The 20,899-nt window shown below is 32.4% G+C and overlaps 2 protein-coding genes across 2 annotated transcripts; both read right to left on the bottom strand.

Annotated features, from left to right (window-relative positions):
- Positions 1–4,117: 4,117 nt before the first annotated feature.
- LOC131002546 (probable LRR receptor-like serine/threonine-protein kinase At3g47570) lies at positions 4,118–6,509 on the bottom strand. The gene is made up of 4 exons (XM_057929016.1): positions 6,026–6,509; positions 5,728–5,952; positions 4,938–5,162; positions 4,118–4,245 (listed from the first exon to the last, which is right to left on the bottom strand). Exons 1-4 carry the CDS (start codon positions 6,402–6,404, stop codon positions 4,118–4,120), a joined length of 957 nt encoding a protein of 318 aa, XP_057784999.1. The 5' UTR covers positions 6,405–6,509.
- A 6,803-nt stretch (positions 6,510–13,312) lies between these two features.
- LOC131002502 (receptor-like protein 9DC3) lies at positions 13,313–20,367 on the bottom strand. The gene is made up of 7 exons (XM_057928980.1): positions 20,043–20,367; positions 19,773–19,844; positions 18,521–18,592; positions 17,521–17,592; positions 16,751–16,822; positions 15,400–15,471; positions 13,313–14,743 (listed from the first exon to the last, which is right to left on the bottom strand). The coding sequence occupies exons 1-7, from the start codon at positions 20,125–20,127 to the stop codon at positions 13,566–13,568; spliced, it is 1,623 nt and encodes a 540-aa protein (XP_057784963.1). The 5' UTR covers positions 20,128–20,367; the 3' UTR covers positions 13,313–13,565.
- Between the last annotated feature and the right edge of the window lie 532 nt (positions 20,368–20,899).

Below are 20,899 nucleotides of genomic sequence, written 5' to 3' on the forward strand. Positions count from 1 at the left end.
TACATTGTAGTTATTTTTCATAATTTTTTTGTAACTTTTTATTTTTATTAAAAAATAAATTAAAAATAAAGTTGCAAAAAAATTACAAAAAAATAACTAATGTAGAGAATACAATAAAATAACTAAATACTATTTTTATTTTAAAAAATAAATTAAACAAATTGAAATTTTCCCTATTTAACTAAATTGTGGGTGGCCACAATGTGGTTGCATAGATTTATTAAACTGTAAAACAATGCAAAGCTTGAAAACAAAGCATGAAATTGAATGATGTTATATATCGTCAATTGATTTCGAGATAATCAGTTAAATTATTAGTATAAAGATAAGAGCATACCTTTCAAATTGTTCTGGTGAAGGCGTAATCCCTTAAGCTGTGTGATGTTCCCAATTTCTCGAGGGACATTTCCACCAAAGTTGTTGGATGACAAGTAAATAATCTCAAGTTGTGTACATTTGTAATGACCCGCATTTTTATTTAATATGGTATCGCGATAATTAATATTACATCTTTTAGTAAATGAAACCCAGTTGCCAGTTATATATGAATCCAGTTTATGGTCCTGATTTTTTTTTCAGAGACGGAGTTATTATTTAGCTTTATACTTTTATAACGTATGAGAAAAACGTGACGAGAATTATTGAGCCATTCAATAATTTATTATCCAGTTTAATAACTGACTTAGCAAAGTCAAGTTATTAATTTATATGCGATAGAAATATTATTTCTATTATTTACTTGGAAGTCGTGATCTAATTCCGAATCATAAGAACGAGTTAAATTAGATATTTAATTCGTAGAGAGCTATAACGAAGCGTCGTTATTTAGTAGAAACCAATATTAGTTTTACAAATACTTGATTAATTAATATTAATCAAGCTAAATGATTTTTTTATTAGTAACTTCAATACTTTACAATCATCATTATTCTTTCCACTCCCTAATGTCTCCTACACTATCAACATACCATAGCATAATTTAGACCTCAAGCATGAAGCATGTATATACGTTGACCACATGAGTAACATCATAAGCCTCTTTCATACATAGCATAATCAATCAAGAAGACAACCAAATCAATTAGCAAAAGCAAAAGCTCTTCAATCACCAACTCCACTCCACCAACTCCACTCAATTATTCATTCCCTTTATACTATCAGCCACCACCCTTTGCTCCCCACCCAACAAATGCAATCAGCCAACAAATACAGTTTTCACTCTCAACTCATCTCATCCAAAAGAGAATCAAAGAATAGCCCAGCTCATTCAGCCGAAGCTCACAAGGTAAGGCTGGGCTTCAATGATTTCATTCCATTTGATTAGCACCTGCATTAACACAAGAATCATTCATTTCCTCTTTGCCAGGAACCTTAAGTTCAGTTACTCCAGTTCAACAAACAACAATATTTAACCAACAACACATTTCAAGGTATTGATTCTATTTCAAATACCATTCCAGTAAGCATTCATATTAAAGCATGAGCACGATCAGTTTCAGTTTTAATTATAGAAGACCTTATAGACATCTTGAACTTAGTAAACACCCAACTATGCGATTGAGCAAGTGACAGTCTTATGTAGTTTTAATCGAGCACAAATTGAGATGTAAGCAAAACAAGAAGATTTCACCTTGCCTTGTCCAGTTCACATTTACGAATCGATTGAGTCGAATTGAGGGAGTTACTTAGCTTTAGAGAGGGCGGGGCTGCTGCCCTGTTCGTTCAGACCAAGATACGTCCAGTGGGCGGCAACTCGCGGGGACCGAAGCATCACCGGCGTCGAGCGGTGAAAGGCAAACGACTCCCGACCTCACGACGACCCTCGCCGATTCTGGACCAGCAGCAACGTGGCTGAACCGAGAAGGGACGACGCCGGGGAAGGAAGACCGATCGGATTTGGGGGAGAAAACCCGGTTTGAAACTTCAGGGGAGAATTAAGGCTTTGCTTCCCCTTCATGGTTGAGACGAGGGGAGAGATGAATGCGGCTAACGCCGGCTGAATCGCCGGATTCCGGGCGAAGGAGCAGCAGCGGTGTTCTAGATTCTAGGGCTCGATTTTGGGTTCCACGGGTGAACTGAAGAACAGAGAGAGAACGGCGCCGGGGTTAGACTCGTCGCCGGTCGAAGCCAACCGAAGCAGATGGCCGCGGATCGGCCGAGGAGGAGGAAGCCGGCCGGATTTGAGAGGTGGCCGAGCGTAGGCTTTGAAGAAGAAGGAGCATCGGCTCCTTGAAGAGAGAGAGGACCGAGAGTTTTGAGAAGAGAGAGAGAGTGGGCTTGATTTTGTTTTAATAATTTTGGGCTTCCTTTTATTTAAGTTTGGGCTTTCATATTTCATTTGTTTGGGCCTTTTCTTTTATTTCGAATGGGCCGACTAATTTTAGAAGAAATGGGCCTTGCTTTATTATTAATTTGGGCCTTGTTTTATTTTATTTCAGTTGGGCCTTGTGTTATTTATTTGGGCCGAAGACTTTTAAGTTGGGCTTCTTTTAAAGCTTGGGCTGAAGTTACTTCTTTTAATTAAGCCTAGCAGTATCTATTTTGATGAAGCCCAATTACTTATTCAGTAAATGAGCCGCCCAGTTTATTAATTATGGTTTTTGGATTTCAGACTTTAAAGCGAGCTATCATTGCTTATTTTTATTAAAGACACTGGTTTATTTAATTAATTGGCTACTCTCTTTTGAGCCAATTAATTATTTGAGATTACATTAGTAATTATGTTTCAATCGAAAAGCCCGATAATTTCTACAAGGTCACACCTCGATTAAAGCCGAGTTAGTTCTTTATTTTTTTTGATCTAGTACAAAGGCGAGGTTTATTTTACTTTTAGAATATTTCGAGGAGGAAGGAAGAATCACAGCTCTATTCGACCACGTTATACGAGAATTAGTTAAATCTATTAACGAGGATTAATAGTAGAATTCCCGATTATCGCTCAGAAGATTAATTCATGCATACCAGATTCATGCATAGTTAAATTACGCTTTCTCATTATTTGAGAATTTTCCTCGAGGCAATGTCTTATTTTACATTCTCGTGATTAAGGTCAAGCGCGAGAGTAAGAACTATTCAAGAAGTCACAGTACTTAGCAAAACTTTGCGATCAGGTGGGCAATTTCTTACGCGTAAATAAAATGCTATGCATGTGTTATGCTTTATAATGCAAATTGGATCTTCAAGTATGGTATGATTTATTATGCTTTACGCTAAATGATTTACGCTTGATTACGCTTATTTACACTTGAATGCTTTACGCTGATAAGTTTATGCCTGTGATTGATGCTTGCGTCTGTTGGGGGAGGCCTCCCTCAACAGTACGATGCCGTGTCCGCTGAGGAGGGCCTTCCTCACGGCGCGATGCCCGTGTCCGCTGAGGGAGGCCTCCCTAGCGGCGCGATGCCAGTATTCCAGTGTTACAGCGTCTATTGGGGGAGGCCTCCCTCAATAGTACGATGCCGTGACCGCTGAGGGAGGCCCCCTTCACGGCGCGATGCCCGTGTTCGTTGGGGAAGGCCTTCTCCACGACACGATGCGTGTTGATGATTGTTAATGATGAAGAATGCGCTCATGCTGTTTATGAATATGGAAATGTTTAATGAGCAAAGGATTTGAAAGAAACTTATGCCTCTTATGCGAAGTTGTGTTTTGTTGTTGATATTATGTTATATGCTTGGCACTGCCCACTGAGTACTCTTGTACTCAGCCCTTCGTATGTTTATGTTTGTGCAGGTTGAGCTGTGATGGGCGATGAAGTGTTGTTGCTGAGTAGAGTTTTTGTCGAATTTAAAGTAGGCTCAGAAAGGATACATGTCTTCATACATGTATCTCAGTTATGCATTCCGCTGTAAACACTGATTATTTCAGTTACACCTTCCGTTGCAAACTCTGATAATGTTTTAGCCAAGCCCCTAACGATGCCTTTTTCCTTTTAAGGAATATAACGCTTATACAAGTTCGTTGAGTACCCTTTTTATGCGAACTATGCCTTTTTCCTTTTTAAGGAATATTTCACGCGTATTCAAGCTCTTTGAGTATTCTTTTATGCGCCCCTTTCTAAACCCGCTTCTTAATTTCCCTTCCCCAGTCATGGTTTTCCCGGATTAATTATCCTTAATTAAGGCCGGTCGTGACAACATTGACCCAAACTCAATGGTATATCTCCCTCCAATTTGTTCTCCGATAGGTCAAGTAGTTTGAGTCTTTGAAGGTTGTTATGCGAGCAAATGTCTTTTGGTAGGCGGCCTGATAAAGTATTATGGTATAAAATACACCATCATAAATACTATTACGTGAACGTCAATGGGGGAAGTTGTGGATATAAACAAAAGGTGTGTTGATAATTATTGTTTACGATTATCTTAGATAAATAAAAATAACATAAGTAAGATTTTAGGATATCTCAAGACCTTCATAAATACTATTACGTGAGCTAATATCCCATTACAAGGGTGGGACTAAAAAAATTCAAATAATGAAAATAAAAATATCCACACATCTTATCAATTATGAAATGTAAATTAACATTGTCCAACTATATGAAATTAAATGAATGTATATGTATCTCTTGTGATATTTTGAGTACTTAACGTGATCTTTCAAAACTTGTTGAACCTATAATGGTTATTAGATTCAATAAATCTATGTAGCCACATTTTGGTCACCCACAATTTAGTTGAATAGAAAAAATTTCAATTAATTTAATAGAATTTAGTCATTTTATTGTATTATCTATATTGTAGTTATTTTTTTTTGCATCTTTTATTTTTAATTGATTTTTTTAATAAAACTAAAAAAGTTACAAAAAATTATAAAAAACTACAATGTAGAGAATATAATAAAATAATTAAATTTTATTTTTATTTTAAAAAATAAGTTAAATAAATTAATATTTTTTCTATTTAAGTTAAATTATTAGTATAAAGACAAGAGCATACCTTTCAAATTGTTCTGATCAAGGTGTAATTCCTTAAGCTGTGTGATGTTCCCAATTTCTCGAGGGACATTTCCACCAAAGTTGTTGAATGACAAGTCAATTCTCTCAAGTTGTGTACATTGACCCAAACTCAATGGTATATCTCCCTCCAATTTGTTCCACCTCAGGCTAAGTAGTTTGAGTCTTTGAAGGTTGTTATGTGAGCAAATGTCTTTTGGTAGGCGGCCTGATAAAGTATTATGGTATAAAATACACCCTCCGTACACAAAAAAAATATATATACCTAAATAGCTTGGGCACAAATTTTAAGAATTTTGTTAAGTGTATTGTGACCAAATTTTACAAACTCCAGCCGATATAATCTCACAAATCAGCTTAGATAATAGCATTATACGAAAAATAATACTATAACTTAATTTAAATTACAATTTAAAATAATTCCACGTCAAAATACTCACTAGTTTTTTATATTTGAAGACTATAATATATCAAATCTAGATTTAGGTGTATGCCCGATTTTATTGTTAGATTGAGCATCTGAATAAAGAATTAGTATTAATAAAGTTGAAAGTAAAATGAGAAAAGAATAAATAAATTGCTTAGCTATGTATTCATCATGTTACTGAGGAACTGCAGAATATCATTAGACGCAAGAGTCGTAGCTTTGCCATTTACCCCAAAATCTACGATTAAACCGAATGACATTATCAACCAATTTCTGGATTATCAATAGAAATGAAATAGTAAGGGATCAAATTCCTTAAGCAGTATAGAGATAAGAACATATATACCTCTCAAATTGTTCACACCAAGGTCTAATTCCTTAAGCAGTGTGATATTCGAAATTTGTGCAGGCACATATCCACCAAAGCTGTTGCGTGAAAAGTCGATAATTTCAAGTTGTGGACATTGGTACAAACTTGACGGTATATCTCCTTGCAATTTGTTAGACGACAAGTTAAGTAGTTTGAGTCTTTGAAGGTTATTGTGACTGCAAATGTCCTTTGGTAGCCGACCTGATAGAGTTACCGTATAAATAAATAGATTCTACTAACTAAAAATTTAAAAATGGGTAGAGAGGAATACAACCATGAAAAGAGTTTCCACTCATATCAAGATAAGCGAGTGAAGAAAGATTTCCAATTTCCTGTGGAATGCTTCCTTCGAGTCCCATATCAGAGATATTTAATTTAGTGACCCTGCTACGACGTGAATCACAAGTAACTCCTCTCCACGTGCAAAACGAGGTTCCACTCGTCCAATTATTTTTCAACATATTGAAAGGATCTGAAGTGATGTGGGATTTTAAGGCATGAAGTATAGATTCATCACTTTTGATTTGAGTTATGTTGTGTGCAGCAGAGAGGCTAACACAAGAAAACAATATGAGAAGCAAAAGAAGGGTGGAAAATGTATCCATATTGTGAGTGCTAATTGTGTGAGAAAACAAGAAGCCTACAAATGCCATTTATATTCAAATCTAAAACACTTCTTGTGAGACTGAGAATTGCAGAATGTAAATTTTCCACATTTTTTGGAAGTCAGTGCAAGTCATTATTTTGTCTCGACCCAAAATTAATTGACCTAGTCTTCTTTATGCTCTCAATATTGGAGTGTGATTCGGGCAAAGAAGAAAACTCATGAAATTTCATGTAACGGAAATATTAGAGTCTGTTTTCTTTTTTCTTTTCTTGAGAAAATATTACACTTCATTTAAAAAAAATATTATTCCACCTCTTTTGAAGCTGAGATGTTTGATTTGTGGTGCAATATCTCTCTCTTGTTTGAGTTGGGGGAATTGTGATTCGTAATAGGATCTCCACACCTATGGAATGAAAAATTAATAATTAATTTCTTAATTATAAACAAATTATTGGGGCCCACAAAGACATTTTCTATATGGAAAATTGCTTTCAATTTGTATTTTTTTGGACGTGATAATTTTCAAAAATCGATTGAAAGGGAAATATAATTGTCTTTTACACAACGGACATAGACTTTGACTTAACCATAAGACTAAATGTGTATCACATATTTATTTATTTATTTCAATTTTCATGGATAAATTAAATTTGCAATATTTAATGGTAAGTGAAATTGAATCACACCCATGTATGGTAACATTGATCATTAGAGGAAGTCATTGTGAAATTGAATTTGCAATATTTAATGGTTCGGTATCGCGATAATCGCAGAACAATAATTGGTTGTTCAATTGTATTAAATTTTTTGGAGGTTTATAATTTTCCGAAATTGATTGAAAATGATATATAATTGTTTCCATTTGAAAAAGGGATTTAAGCAAAAGACCAAATGTGCATCACATATTTTTCATCTATTCCCATCCATCCATCCGTGAGTGATAAGATTTTGAGTTGTATGGAATTGACTGTAGTCAAGTATTTTATAATTTGATTAATAGTGTATAACTTTATTATTATCAAGTAAAGTCCAAGACTAATTTATAATTAATTATAATTGAGTGGTGATTTAATTGCGTATTGAAGATTCATGTAGAAATTAAATACAGTGTACTAGTGATGTTAAAATAAATTTTTTAATCATTTTTCACTAATCAAATACACAATTAATTTTTAATAAAATTTGTATCACCCTCCCTTAAAAAAATGTTTGAGGGACGGATGGAGTACTACTTATTTATATATACTAGCTTACGAGAATTATTAATTATATTTTTTACTAGCAAATTCTTACAATTTATTTGAATTTCCTACATACAAGGCAATCACTCATCCTTTTAATGGTCGGATTGTTCTTTGCAACCCGTTTGCTAACACCCTGTAAGAAGTATGGATTCATCACTTTTGATTTGAGTTATGTTGTGCGCAGTAGAAAGATTAAGACAAGTAAACAATATGAGAAGCGAAAGAAGGGAAAATGGGGAAAATGTATCCATATTATATTGTGAGTGCTAATTGTGTGAGAAAACAAAAAGCCTACCAATTGACATTTATATTCAAATCTAAAAGTTTTAACTTTATTTTCTTTATTTTAACTTTATTTTCTTGAGAAATACATTATTTGTCACCATCGTCTACGTTTCATATGAAATTCTCAAAGCTTGAAATGAGTTTTTAATATTTGGATACCATAGTGCATCAAATCTAGATTTAGGTGTATGATAGGTTTGATTATAGAACAATATATAAAAAGTGAGTACGTGTATTCCCTACATTTTTTCCTCCCTTTTTCTCTTTCTTCTCCACCAAATTTTTCAATATTTTTCTCTCTATCTTCCTATTAATTTTCTCTATTTGTTTTTTATTCTTTTCTAAACATAATCAAATTTGATTCATGATAAAAATTCAATGTGCATATTAATTAAATTTAAGTTCGTTACAAGTTTTTTTAGTTTGAATGGAGAATCAATATTATTCAAGTTGAAGATAATGTTAGCTTAATTGAAATGGGTTCACAATTTCACACAATCTTTTGAACTTTAATTTAACGGTTTGATTATGATAATGGCAAAATAACTGTATATTTTCCTTATGAAAAATTGCGCCTTGTATTAATTTTCTGAAATTGATTGAAAGGGAAATATATACTCCCTCCGTTTTTTTTTAAGTGTCCTATTAAGATAAATTTATTGTTCCTTTTTAAGTGTCCTATTTTAAAATTTGAGAATAAAAAATGACAAAGTTCCTACTTTACCCCTTTTTAAGTGTCCTATTTCAAAATTTGAGAATAAATTTATTACACTTTGAAAATAATAAATATGGGCACAAAAGTAATACTCCAACTTTCTTGATATATGTACTTTTTTTCCCTGGAACACTTAAAAAAAACGGAGGGAGTATTTTTTATTACTTTTTAAAGTGTATGATTGCGTGATAGTCAATAATATTAATTGTATTAATGGTCTCCACATGCCCATCTAAAAATTTCATAGGCGACCATTTATTAAATATATTTCATTTTTAATATATTTATTATCGAGACAATTTCGAGAATAATTTATTAAATATATTTGATATTACTTGAGAGACTATACGAACTTTGAAGATATAAATTAGACGACTGTTTTCCAATTTTGTATCATTTTTAATTCTTTTTTTTTTCATTATTTAGAACAAATTTATTTTTTCCATCTTCACACCTCACTCTCCTAATTCAGCCTCCTCCTTTCTATTCAACTTCCATTATTGTTGAGCTCACAAAGTCTCTCTATTTCCCTATCAGTTTAAATTAAAGTTAACATTATAACTTATATTGAACCTTCGGAACTATAATTATACCAATCATGAAATGCATTAAAGCATCATTTCTAAAAATACTTTCAAATGTTTTCAGGTTGGCTGGCCGGTGCTGACGGGACGGAGCTGAGGCTAGAGATAAATTCCTATGTTAGACTTCCGCTGTAGCAATTACTCATATCAGTCTTTTATTTTCCCAACTTAAGATCTTCATGTTAAATTTCAAATGATATACTTGACCGAGCTTAGACTCTTTACTACTTTTATGCTAATGAATGTCGGTTGTCAGAAGCATGAAACAAAACTTGTGATCCAAAGGGGCATAGCCCGAATTTCAAATCCTATTTCGGTTATAACAAGGTTTTTCCCTAGTTTATTTCTATGAATTATTCACACCTCGATTATATTTATTCCTTCAAGAATTGGGGTGTGACAATGCATGATAATGAAATTAATTAAGAAACTACAAATTCATTCATACTCCATTTTGTGTGGATAGCTCTATAAATTCTATGTTAATTTCATTCCATTTCTTCATCATTCTTTTAATTCGACTTATTTGTTATACTAAAATGGGTTCATTGGTGGTTTTAACACCATTGTAGACTGTTTTTAATTTCTACATGAATCTTCAATACGCAATTAAATCACCACTTAATTATAAATTAATCTTGGACTTTACTTGATAATAATAAAGTTACACTATTAATCAAATTATAAAATGCTTGACTACAGTCAATTCCATACAACTCAAAATCTTATCACTCACGGATGGATGGATGGGAATAGATAAAAAAATATGTGATGCACATTTGGTCTTATGCTTAAATCCCTTTTTCAAATGGAAACAATCATATATCCTTTTCAATTAATTTCTGAAAATTATAAACCTTCAAAAAATTAATACAATTAGATTAAGCAATTATTGTTCAGCGATTATCGCAATACCGAACCACAAAATAATGCAAATTCAATTTCACACCATGATTCTTCCTCTAATGATCAATGTTAACATACATGTGTGTGATTCAATTTCACTTACCATTGAATATTGCGAATCTAATTTATCCATGAAAATAGGAAAAAAATAAAAATATATGTGATACACATTAAGTCTTATGGTTAAGTCAAAGTCTAGTGCCCGTCGTGTAAGATATAATTATATTTCCCATTCAATCGATTTTTGAAAATTATCACATTCAAAAAAATACTAATTGAAAGCAATTTTCCATATAGAAAATGTCATTGTGGGCTCCCCAATAATTTGTTTATAATTAAGAAATTTAATTATTAATTTTTCATTCCATAGGTGTGAGAGATCCGACTACGAATCACAATTCCCCCAACTCAAACAAGAGAGAGATATTGCACCACAAATTGAACATCTTAGCTTCAAAAGACTGATATGAGTAATTGCTACAGCGGAAGTCTAACATAGGAATTTATCTCTAGCCTCAGCTCCGTCCCGTCAGCACCGGCCAGCCAACCTGAAAACATTTGATAGTAGATGTTTCAATCAATGTGACACAACCAGAATAATTTATGTTAAGCGGCCTAGTTCAAGCAGCAAAACTGATGCACCAAAAGATTCTATCTCATCAACCGCGTGTAGATATTGAATTGTATTTGTTTGGATATTTGGTATAGTAATACAACCAACTTAAATTAAGGAAAAATTCAGCCTTTACTACATAAATTATTACCGAATTGTAATTACAATATATCTAATTAAGCACGACAGAAGTCTCACAGAGCAAACTAAACTAATGAATTACAACAAATTAACAAATTAATTTGTTTCAGAAAGTGGTAGCATGTAAGTCGACCTAATTCAAAAAGATAAAAGAGAAAGAGAGAAACAATTAAAATGAAGAAAAAGTAAGAAACAAAGATTAGAATAACTGGAGCAAGTATCAGTCTCTTCACTTTAAAAGTAATTTTCATTTCCAAAAACAAATATGTGAAGAATATGAGTGCATGTATGCGTGTGAATAGTATGTGGTGTGTGACCATATGCAAAAGTAGAGGTCCCATGTGCGTGCGAGTTACTTATTTGATTATGTAATAAATACCTCTTGTAATTATCAGAAAAAAGAAAATATATATTTATATAGGGAATATATCAATGATGCAGCACAGAGCAGAGCTCCGGATGCAGGCCAGAGCAGAGACCCGGTGCATGTTCCCGTTGGTCCGGTAACGAGAGCTAGAGCCACGAAGTTCAAAGCAAACTTAATGACCTTAGTAGACGAGATCTGGAGGCAAGAGTTGAGAAAGCCGATTGGAGATAGGCCGCTAGAGCAGAGTTCAAGTGTGGTGAATCTTGTTACGTACATAGCAGAGCTGGATACGCTTCCAGAGCTGACTGAAGTCCAGAGCAGAGCTAATGTATAGAGCTAATGTATAGAGAATGCTAAATGTATAGAATAAAAGAAAGACAGTATGAATATATATTTAAAATCCAAAAAATTCCAACAAGAATCCCAAATTACCAATACACACAATCTCGTGCATTTATTTGAGCATTCCCTATGTCTAAATATATATTCAATAAGACAGTACCCTTGTATAGGAATTATGAATCAATTCTAACCTTATATACGTCTGAATCAAAAGTTGGGCTGATCTCTGACCAAACCATGTCGGCCCGGCCCATAAGGCTCACATTGACATATATATATATATATATATATATATAGGGTTAGCTTATATTGAGATTTTAAATATTTTGAGATTTTGAGATAAATGAACATATCAATAAATTCTTTGAACATAACCAATATAACTGATGAACATATGAATCTATTTAATTTATTTAAAAAACATGCCACTTGTAGGGATTGAACCCCAGACCAACGCGCGTTCATAAAAATTAATTGACAAGTTCATCAAAATGTACTTATATGTTCATTTATCTCAAAATCTCAAAATATATATAAATCTCAATTGAACCAATTCCTATATATATATATATATATATATATATATATATATATATATATATATTTGACCATTATTTTTAAAAAGGGTAATTTTAAACATAGCACCCAATTTTATCACTATAGCCCCTTAATTAAAATAATAATAAAAATAAGTATGATTATACTATTATACCCCGGAGAAGAACATGAGTTTTGCAGTTTTACGCCTCTTTCAGATTGTTTATTTTATAAATTTATAATTCATTATAAAATTTAAATGGTGGCTATAAGGGTATAATAGTATAATCATAATTATTTTTTTATTATTTTAATTAAGGGGCTATAGTGATAAAATTAATAGAAGATTAACTAAGTCGAAGATCTCAGTTTCATCATATTAAAAATTTATGTTATTTCAAAAACGTTCATCAGCAGGCTCAGAATCTTTTGTTGTGGGCCTGTATCAAAATCACCCTAATATTAATTGGAAGTTATATTAATGGTCTCCTCATGATGACCGGCACTAGCATAGAATAGACTAAATTGGGCTATATGATTGTTTGCTTTGAAATCCTTTTGGGCCTGAAGCTCTATGGCCCAATCTAGCTCCATTTGCGATGATCTTACTAACCTTTCACGTACAGAAAAAGTCGTTTGAAGATATATTTGCATTGTTTCTTGTGGTACTTCTAAGTAATTTCACAGTTACCCAATATTGGGCTATTTTTCTTACGCCAATATTTTTTTGAGATACTAATACATATTGTATAATAAAACTATATATTATATTAATAAATTAATCAAATAATAATTAAACTAGTGCAAATTAGCTTGAGTTGAAAATATATTTTTGTCTCAATCTTCACTCACAATACAATTAATTATCACTATTACATTTAGGAAAAATTCAAACATCGAAAGATTTAATTTTGTAAAAAAATTCAACTTGGTTAACTCACTCGGAATTTCCCCATCCAATCTATTTGATGACAAGTATTGTGAAAAAAATTCAAGTATCTAAGGGAATTAAGATTCCCTAAAGAATGGCGAAAAGAAGTCCGCCAAATGTTCGACAAAAAGCCCAGAAGAAAATAACTGCTTTTATCATACCGGGACTCCATCACAATCACTTATCAAAGAAAACCCACAACGAAGAATGAAGAAAAATGTAAGAAAATCAGCAAAATCACTGTCGTTTTCTTCGTGTGATGGCTTCTGGGGAGGCTGAGATCAATGCATCACGTAGCAGCATGAAATTTTATAAACTCAAAAGCACAAACTCACAAGTAGCAATAAAAAAACAACAATCTAAAGTCCGGTAAAGAATAAAAAAGCAAGAAAGAAAAGCTCATGATATATGCTTGTCTTGAATCAACTTCTCCTGTGTGTTGGAGTAGCTCTCTTCCTTCTCTTCTTCTTCTTCTTCTTGTTCTTGTTGTATGTATATCCAACGCCAAAAAAGAATTCCACCAACCATCTTGGCCTTCCAAATCAAATAATCCAACAACCAATTCCAATTCCAACTATGAATCCACTTCCATATCCCATCACCACACTTCTCCATCCAAATCCATCTATAAATCCATACTCTTCTTCTTCTTCTTCTTCTGGCTGCATCCGCTGCCCATTCTCCTCGTTGCATTTTCTCGTCAACGGAACTCCACACAATCTCAAGTTTCCCACGTATGAATCATTCTCAAATGTGGAAAACTGAGTAGATTGTGGTATTTGCCCCACGAGATCATTCATTGAAAGGTTTAATTTCGCAAGAAATGTCAAGCTTGTCAATTCACTTGGAATTCCTCCCTCCAATTTGTTCGATGACAAGTCCAATGATTCAAGCACACTTATATTTCCAAGAGATGCAGGTATGTGTCCCATGAGATTATTGTGCGACAAATTCAAGTATCTCAAAGAATTAAGATTACCTATGAAACGTGGAATAGTCCCAGAGAATTTATTAGAGGATAAGTCAATGATTGTAAAGTCTTCCAACAATCTCTTCAATAACTGATCCAAACCTTTCAAGGTAATTCTCATCTCCATATGCCTTTGAAAGAAATATTCATCAGTATTAATGTCCCTTTCTGTTTGATTTTCCTTCACATCCATCATTGCTCTAAAACTCTTGAAATATCTTTGAGGTAGAGAGCCCACAAATGCATTCCTCGATATATCTAAAACTTGCAACTTCGGAAATTGAAGGTTGCTTCGTGAAGCCAGTGACATGTTACCATCAAACTTGTTAGACTTCAAGACGAGCACTCGAAACTCAGGAAGAGCTTCCATCCAAAACGGAAATTCATCTTGTATTCTATTATTTCCAACATCGAGACCCTTTAGACTTTTGCAATTGATTAAGGATTTAGGTAATCTTCCTTGCAATTTATTTCCACTCAAATTGATGGACTGAAGACTACACCCTTTGATAAATATTGATGGAATGGGGCCACTAAAGGAATTTGCATTTAAATGAAATATGAGCAAAGATTTGCTCAAGTTTCGAAAGCATTGTGGAACTTTCCCTTCCAAACTGTTATTTGAGAGTAGAAGAACCTCAAGGGATGTCAAGTTGCAGATGGAGAATGGAAGCTCACCATTTAATTTGTTGGAAGAGAGTTCTAATACATATAAATCTGGTAAATTCCCAATGTTGGATGGTATTGTACCTATAAGTTTGAGAAGTCAGCGTAAATATTGCTTTAAAGACAACCTGGATAGATATAAAAGAACATTGCAGTGAAGAAATACATTTTTATTTAAAATTCTGGAGGAATGTACTTGAAACATACACCGAAACTTTTTACGTTTTGGAATATTTTGGTAATGTTATGCACACAAAGTATTTTTACTTGAAAAGTGCAAATCGATTAGTAAAGAAGAAGATCTTTTTATACAAATTAAATTAGCTCTTCTATTCTTATATCACCCATGCACGTCTCATATATTCAATGGCATCTTAATTTAATATAGCATTTGTTAACATCGATCGATCCATAAAATCGAAGATACCACATGGCTGGATACAACAAATCCAACTATTTGTTAAAGTATATTTAGCTAATCAAGCACAAGTTAATTAATTATATGAGAACAAGCTAGCAAGCTGAGAAAACAAAATTAGCTAAAGTCATACAATTGGAAACAAATTGTTTTTTTTTTTGAGTAATATCATTTGCCTTTTATTTCATATTGTACATGCACTAACAAAGGAATTAGTCGGTTCACATATCTTATCAGAACACACATATAAAATATAAAGAAAAAAATCGATCTAGTTTCACAAGAATTCCTGTTAAGATATAGATGGAGGATGGAAGCTTACCATTTAATTTGTTGGAAAAGAGCTGTAAATTCTGCAGATGTGATAGATTCCCTACGATGGATGGTATTGGACCTGAAAGTTTGAGAAGTCAGCATAGATATTGCTATAAAGACAACCTAGATACATAAGAAAACACGGCAGTGAAGAAATACATTTTTATTTAAAATTTCAGAGGAATGTACTTGAAACATTACACTGAAACTTTTTACGTTTCGAAATATTTTTGTCATGTTATGCACATGAAGTATTTTTACTTGAGAAGTATAAATCGATTAGTAAAGCACTCAGATTTTTTTATACAAATTAAATTACATCTTCTATTCTTATAATACCCATGCCATGCACGTCTCATATATAATGACATCTTAATTTAATATAGCATTTGTTAACACTGATCCATAAAATAGAAGTTACTATATGGCTAGAAACAACAAATCCAACTATTGTTAAAGAGAAGAACCTAGTAAGCCATGCAAGAAAACAAAATTTGTTAAGTCATACAATTGGAAACATTTTTTTTTTTAAATATCATTCATGTTCTATTTCATATTGTACATGTAGTGACAAAGGAATTAGTCGATTTGCATATCTTATCGAACACACATATAAAATATATAGAAAAAAAACCTAGTTCAAAAGAAGATGGACGAAGATCTGATCAAGTTTCGAAAGAATTCCTGTTAAGTTACAAATTGATCTATTAAATTAGAAAATACAGTATGGTTGAAAACAACAAATCCAACTATTGTTAAAGTATTTAGCTAATTAAACACAAGTTAATTATAAGAGATCACCAAACTAGGAAGCTGAGTACCGCACCGGATGTGGATTTTTTTGTTTTCTTTTTAATTCCACATGTACTGCCAACATGGCAATTGCCGGAACACATCAATTATTGATTGCCGGATTATTTTTGCAGGTCATAAACAAGAAAAAAATGGAACGATGGATATTGTTTTGTAATTACCCTTAGGATGAGATATTTTTGAGAAAACGCTCAAACGATGGGTCAAAAAGTGATATTTACCCCTAAATCAATTATATATTTATAAATAAGGCATAAAATATGCAGGGAAGGAACAAAATAACGTGTAATAAATTAGCTTATTTATCGCAAAAGCCACAAGCCTTCTAGTGTGCAACTTTAAAGCAAGTTTGCATTAACAAACATAGTAAAAGAACTAATGAACTAGAAACAGAGTTCAGACAAAGAAAAACTACTTGTTTGTGGTGTAGCCACATTATGTCAAGTTGCTAAGAAAAACTAGTTCAAAAGAAGATGCATGCGTGCAGATTTGATCAAGTTTCGAAAGATTTTATGTCAAGTTGCAGAGGGAGAATGGAAGCTCACCATTTAATTTGTTGGAAGAGAGCAATAAAAACTCCAAATTTGATAGATTGCCAATGGTGGATGGTATTGGGCCTGAAAATTGGAGAACTCTTCGTATAAATCACTTTACAAGGAGCACAAGAATGACATTTTGTTTAAAATTTAAGAGGAATGTACTTGAAAACAAACACTAGAAACTTGCAGATAAAATATGGAAACTCACCTTTTCTATTTCATATGTGGAGTAACAAAGGAATTAGACAAATCACATATCTTATATGAACACACGTATAGACAAATTTCCTTGCAATTTATTAACACTCAAATTGTTAGACTAAAAAATACACCCTCTCATAAATATTGATGGAATGGGGCCACTAAAGTGATTTGCATTTAGATGAAATATGTCCAAAGATTTTCAAACTGTTATTTGAGAAAATGAGAATTTGAAGGGATGTCATGTTGCACATGGAGAATGGAAGCTCACCATTTAATTTGTTGGAAGAGAGCCTTAAATACCCCAAATTTGATAGATTTCCAATGGTGGATGGTATTGGAAAATTGGAAAACCCTTCATATAAATCACTCCTGTTCTATTTTTTTTCTTTTCTTATTAATATCATTCGTGTTCTATTTCATATTGTGCATGCATTGGCAAAGGAATTAGACAAATTGCATATCTTATCTTACCAAATGTAAAATATTAAAAAGACTAGTTCAAACAAAAATGGCCAAAGATCAAATCAAGTTTGTAAAAAAGTTATTATATCAGATGATGAATGGAAGCTCACCATTTAGTTTGTTGGAAGAGAGATATAGCACTCGCAAATTGGATAGATTCCCAATGGTGGATGGTATTGGACCTAAAAATTGAAGAACCCTTCATTTCAATCGCTTTAAAGATGGAGCATAGTAAGAAAGACATTTTGTTTTGTACTTGAAAACATACGCTGAAACTTTATTATTTGCTAAATGCCTCTAAAGTATAAATCAATTAGCAATGCACACAAGATATTTTGTTACAAATCTTATATTTCCCTGTATCACAAAGACATATATGCACACCAAGTATACTTGATGACATCATAATTTAACAAATCATCTGTTAACATTGAGAAAATAGAAGATTCAATATGGCTGGAAACAGAAAATCCATATGTTGTTAGAGTATTTATCTAACTAAGCATAAATTAGTTATATGAGAAGAAGCCAGCAAGCGAAGAAAACAAAATAAGCTAAAGATCTGATCAAGTTTTGCAAGCTCTTCTGCCAAGTTGCAGATAGCAAGGGATGCCAAGTTGTAGATGGAGTGGAAGCTCACCATTTACTTTGGCAGATAATTTGAAATATCTTTTCAACAAATGTATCTAAAACCAACAAATTAGGAAATGGACAGACAGATAATTTATGTAATGTTCCATATATCTCATTTTTCTAAACTGATTTATAATTGAACTAAAGATGGCCTAAAGTTTTCATAGCATTGTGGAATTTCTTATTCCCAAGATATACATAATCAATCTCTTTGATTGCCAAGTCGTAAAAGAATTGATTTGATTATTATAACTGGAAATAGAAAATCCAACTATTGTTATTTGTTAGAGTATTTATTTAACTAATTAAGCACAAATTAATTATATCTTAAAAATAATTATATCAGTCATGTTCTGTTTCATATTGGACATGCAATGACGAAGTAATTAAATAGCTAATTTGTATCTTCTTGCAAAAAGAGAAAAAATAGTTTTGCAAGCATTTCTGCGGAGTTGCAGATAGAGCAGGAAAGCTCACCATTTAATTCATTGGAAGAGAGATATAGTAACTGCAGATTTGATAGATTCCCAATGGTGGATGGTATTGTACCTAAAAGTTGGTAGCAAACCTTTACAAGAATTACTTGGCAAATAATTTGGATATATAAGAATACCAATCTACTTTCTTTATACAAAGAAATGTACATAGCATTTCACCATATGTCACCTCTATCATCTATTGTTCTAAATTTTTTGAAATATCTTTCAACAAATGATAAAATCTGCAGCCCAATTAAAATAATTAATTGAGAGCCCAATCTATTATAAAACCCAAATTCATAGCCCGACATCCTCAGCCAAGAAGAAGCCCATCACTTTAAAAATAAATCGGCCCAGACCTAGCAGCCCAACTTCTAATTATTCAGGCCCAAGACTTGAGCCCAAACCTAATCCTCCATTTTCTTTCTCACGCAGTCGTTTCCTCCCTCATTTCTTCCGGATGAGATCATTTGTCCCACGATTTAGTGTGTTCCACTCTTATTTTTTATATTTTATAATTAGTTTTTTATAAATAAAAATTATTATTATATTATGAACTCTAATTAATATTTATAATTAAAATTTTAAATTAAAAAAAAATATTATTATATTATGAACTCTAATTAATATTTATAATTAAAATTTTAAATTAAAAAAAATTATATATACCCTAACTTTTAATTAATTAACCCAAATAATATATTGTTAATTCAAATATTTATTCATAAAAAATCCATTCTGCATCTCGATTGTATACAGTAGTACAGTTCATATCTTTATTCAGTTTATTGCTATTTCTTGTTGGTTTAATAAATTAGACTCAAACGGTTAATTAGTTGGACCTACTATTCTATCTAACTAATTATCTATGCAGCTAAAAGCAATATAGGGGAGTTGGGTTAGGTGGATGAGATAACAAGATTGATAGGACCGGAGTGTGATTAAAATAATCCACCCAACATTGGATGATTAGATGTGGGTATGCAAATCAAACACTTAATTAAAGTGAATTATTTTGATCAATCATGTTTTATCAGTACTCAAACCAAAAGCTTACTTAGGGGGTGTTTACTTTGCATGATTGAGTAATTTTATCCTCAATAGTAAGATTTCTTCAATCCCACCCTTTTAATGGGATAACTCAGACTCGAAAGGAAAAAAGGATTTTATTTAAAAATAAAAATGGCCAAATATTTGATCAAGTTTTGAAAGCAATCTTGTCTAGTTGCAGATAGAACATGGAAGCTCACCATTTAATTTGTTGGACGAGAGGTATAGGACCTGAAGATTTGATAGATTCCCAACGGTGGATGGTATTGTACCTGAAAGTCGGTAGCAAACCTTCACATGAGTTACATGACAAATAATTTGGATATATAAGAATACTTAAAACTTGGAAGACCCAAACTGTTTCGAATTTAATTTTAATTAAATATAGGTATATGAAATATATACTATTCTCATAACATAAGCAAGAACAATATGACAAAGAGATCAAGATGGATAGAGGAATACACAACCATGAAAAGAGTTCCAACTCAAATCTAGAAAAACAAGAGAAGAAAGATTTCCAATTTCCTGTGGAATGCTTCCTTCGAGTTCCATAACAGAGATATCTAATTTAGTCACCCTACTACGAAGTGAATCACAAGTAACTCCTATCCATGTGCAAAACGAGGTTCCACTTGTCCAATTATTTTTCAAAATATTGGAAGGATCCGAAGTGATGTGGGATTTTAAGGCAAAAAGTATAGATTCATCACTTTTGTTTTGAGTTGCGTTCTGTGAAGCAAAAATGCTAAGACAAGAAAACAATAAGAGAAGCGAAACAAGGAAAAATGGGGAAAATGTATCCATATTGTGAGTGAGAAAACAAGAAGCCTACAAATGCCATTTATATTCAAATCTAAAACAATTGTGGCAGAGTCTATTTACAAGTCAAGTCTATGTCAACTGGAATGCTCTCAACCACCACCTTTGCTATATAGGTCCCAAGCATTAATTTTGGCTCATTGACTCTAAAAATATTAGATTTCTTATTGATATTTTCCCATAACATTAATTTGGTGAATAGCTGCAAAGGTTGAATTTCTGGTATTTGGGTACTATAGTACATCATATCTTGATTTAGGTATGTGATAGGTTGGATTGTAAAATTGAACATCTGAATGAAGAATCAAAGGATTTTTTAGGACAGTAACTTATGCTGACTTGGAAATTAGAACAAAAACTTTCAGACTTGTAAAAATAGGACACTAATTTTTTTTAGAGTAAAATAGGACAATAATTAATAAGTGTCGTAAAAATAAGACATTTTTCTGCCAATAATTGGCCGAGAAATGTCCTGCGGGTGCAACACTTAATTAATTGGTGTCCT

Source organism: Salvia miltiorrhiza, unplaced genomic scaffold, assembly GCF_028751815.1.
Source record: "Salvia miltiorrhiza cultivar Shanhuang (shh) unplaced genomic scaffold, IMPLAD_Smil_shh fragScaff_scaffold_143_1, whole genome shotgun sequence".
NCBI lineage: Eukaryota > Viridiplantae > Streptophyta > Magnoliopsida > Lamiales > Lamiaceae > Salvia > Salvia miltiorrhiza.